The sequence below is a fragment of the Charadrius vociferus genome, unplaced genomic scaffold, assembly GCF_000708025.1.
Source record: "Charadrius vociferus isolate BGI_N301 unplaced genomic scaffold, ASM70802v2 scaffold549, whole genome shotgun sequence".
Classification (NCBI taxonomy): Eukaryota; Metazoa; Chordata; class Aves; order Charadriiformes; family Charadriidae; genus Charadrius; species Charadrius vociferus.
The window spans coordinates 627,643-627,945 of NW_009650103.1; the positions used below are offsets into that span (position 1 = coordinate 627,643).

At 65.0% G+C, this 303-nt stretch overlaps 1 protein-coding gene across 1 annotated transcript in view; it reads left to right on the forward strand.

Moving 5' to 3' along the window:
- BARHL1 (BarH-like homeobox 1) overlaps positions 1-303 on the forward strand; it is an 8,435-nt gene that overhangs the window by 4,281 nt on the left and 3,851 nt on the right. The window contains exon 2 of the mRNA XM_009892311.1: positions 9-270. Coding sequence (XP_009890613.1) covers positions 9-270 — 262 coding nt within the window. The remainder of the gene's footprint in view (positions 1-8; positions 271-303) is intronic.

Sequence of the window (303 nt, forward strand, 5' to 3'; positions counted from 1 at the left end):
GCGTGGAGGCGGCGGGGCCGCGGCCGGGCCTGGATGCGCATCTCCAGCCGGGACAGGTCTCGGCTCCCTCCCAGTCCCGGACCGTCACCTCCTCCTTCCTCATCAGAGACATCCTGGCCGACTGCAAGCCCCTGGCCGCCTGCGCGCCTTACTCCAGCACCAATGGACCTCAGGAGCCGGCGGGCAGGATCCCCACCAAACCCGGCGAGGACTTTAGGGAGAAAATGGAAAAAAACACCAGCAGCTCCTCCTCGGACTCGGAGTACAAAGGTAAGAGCCGCTCACCTCGCTGGGTTTTGCAAG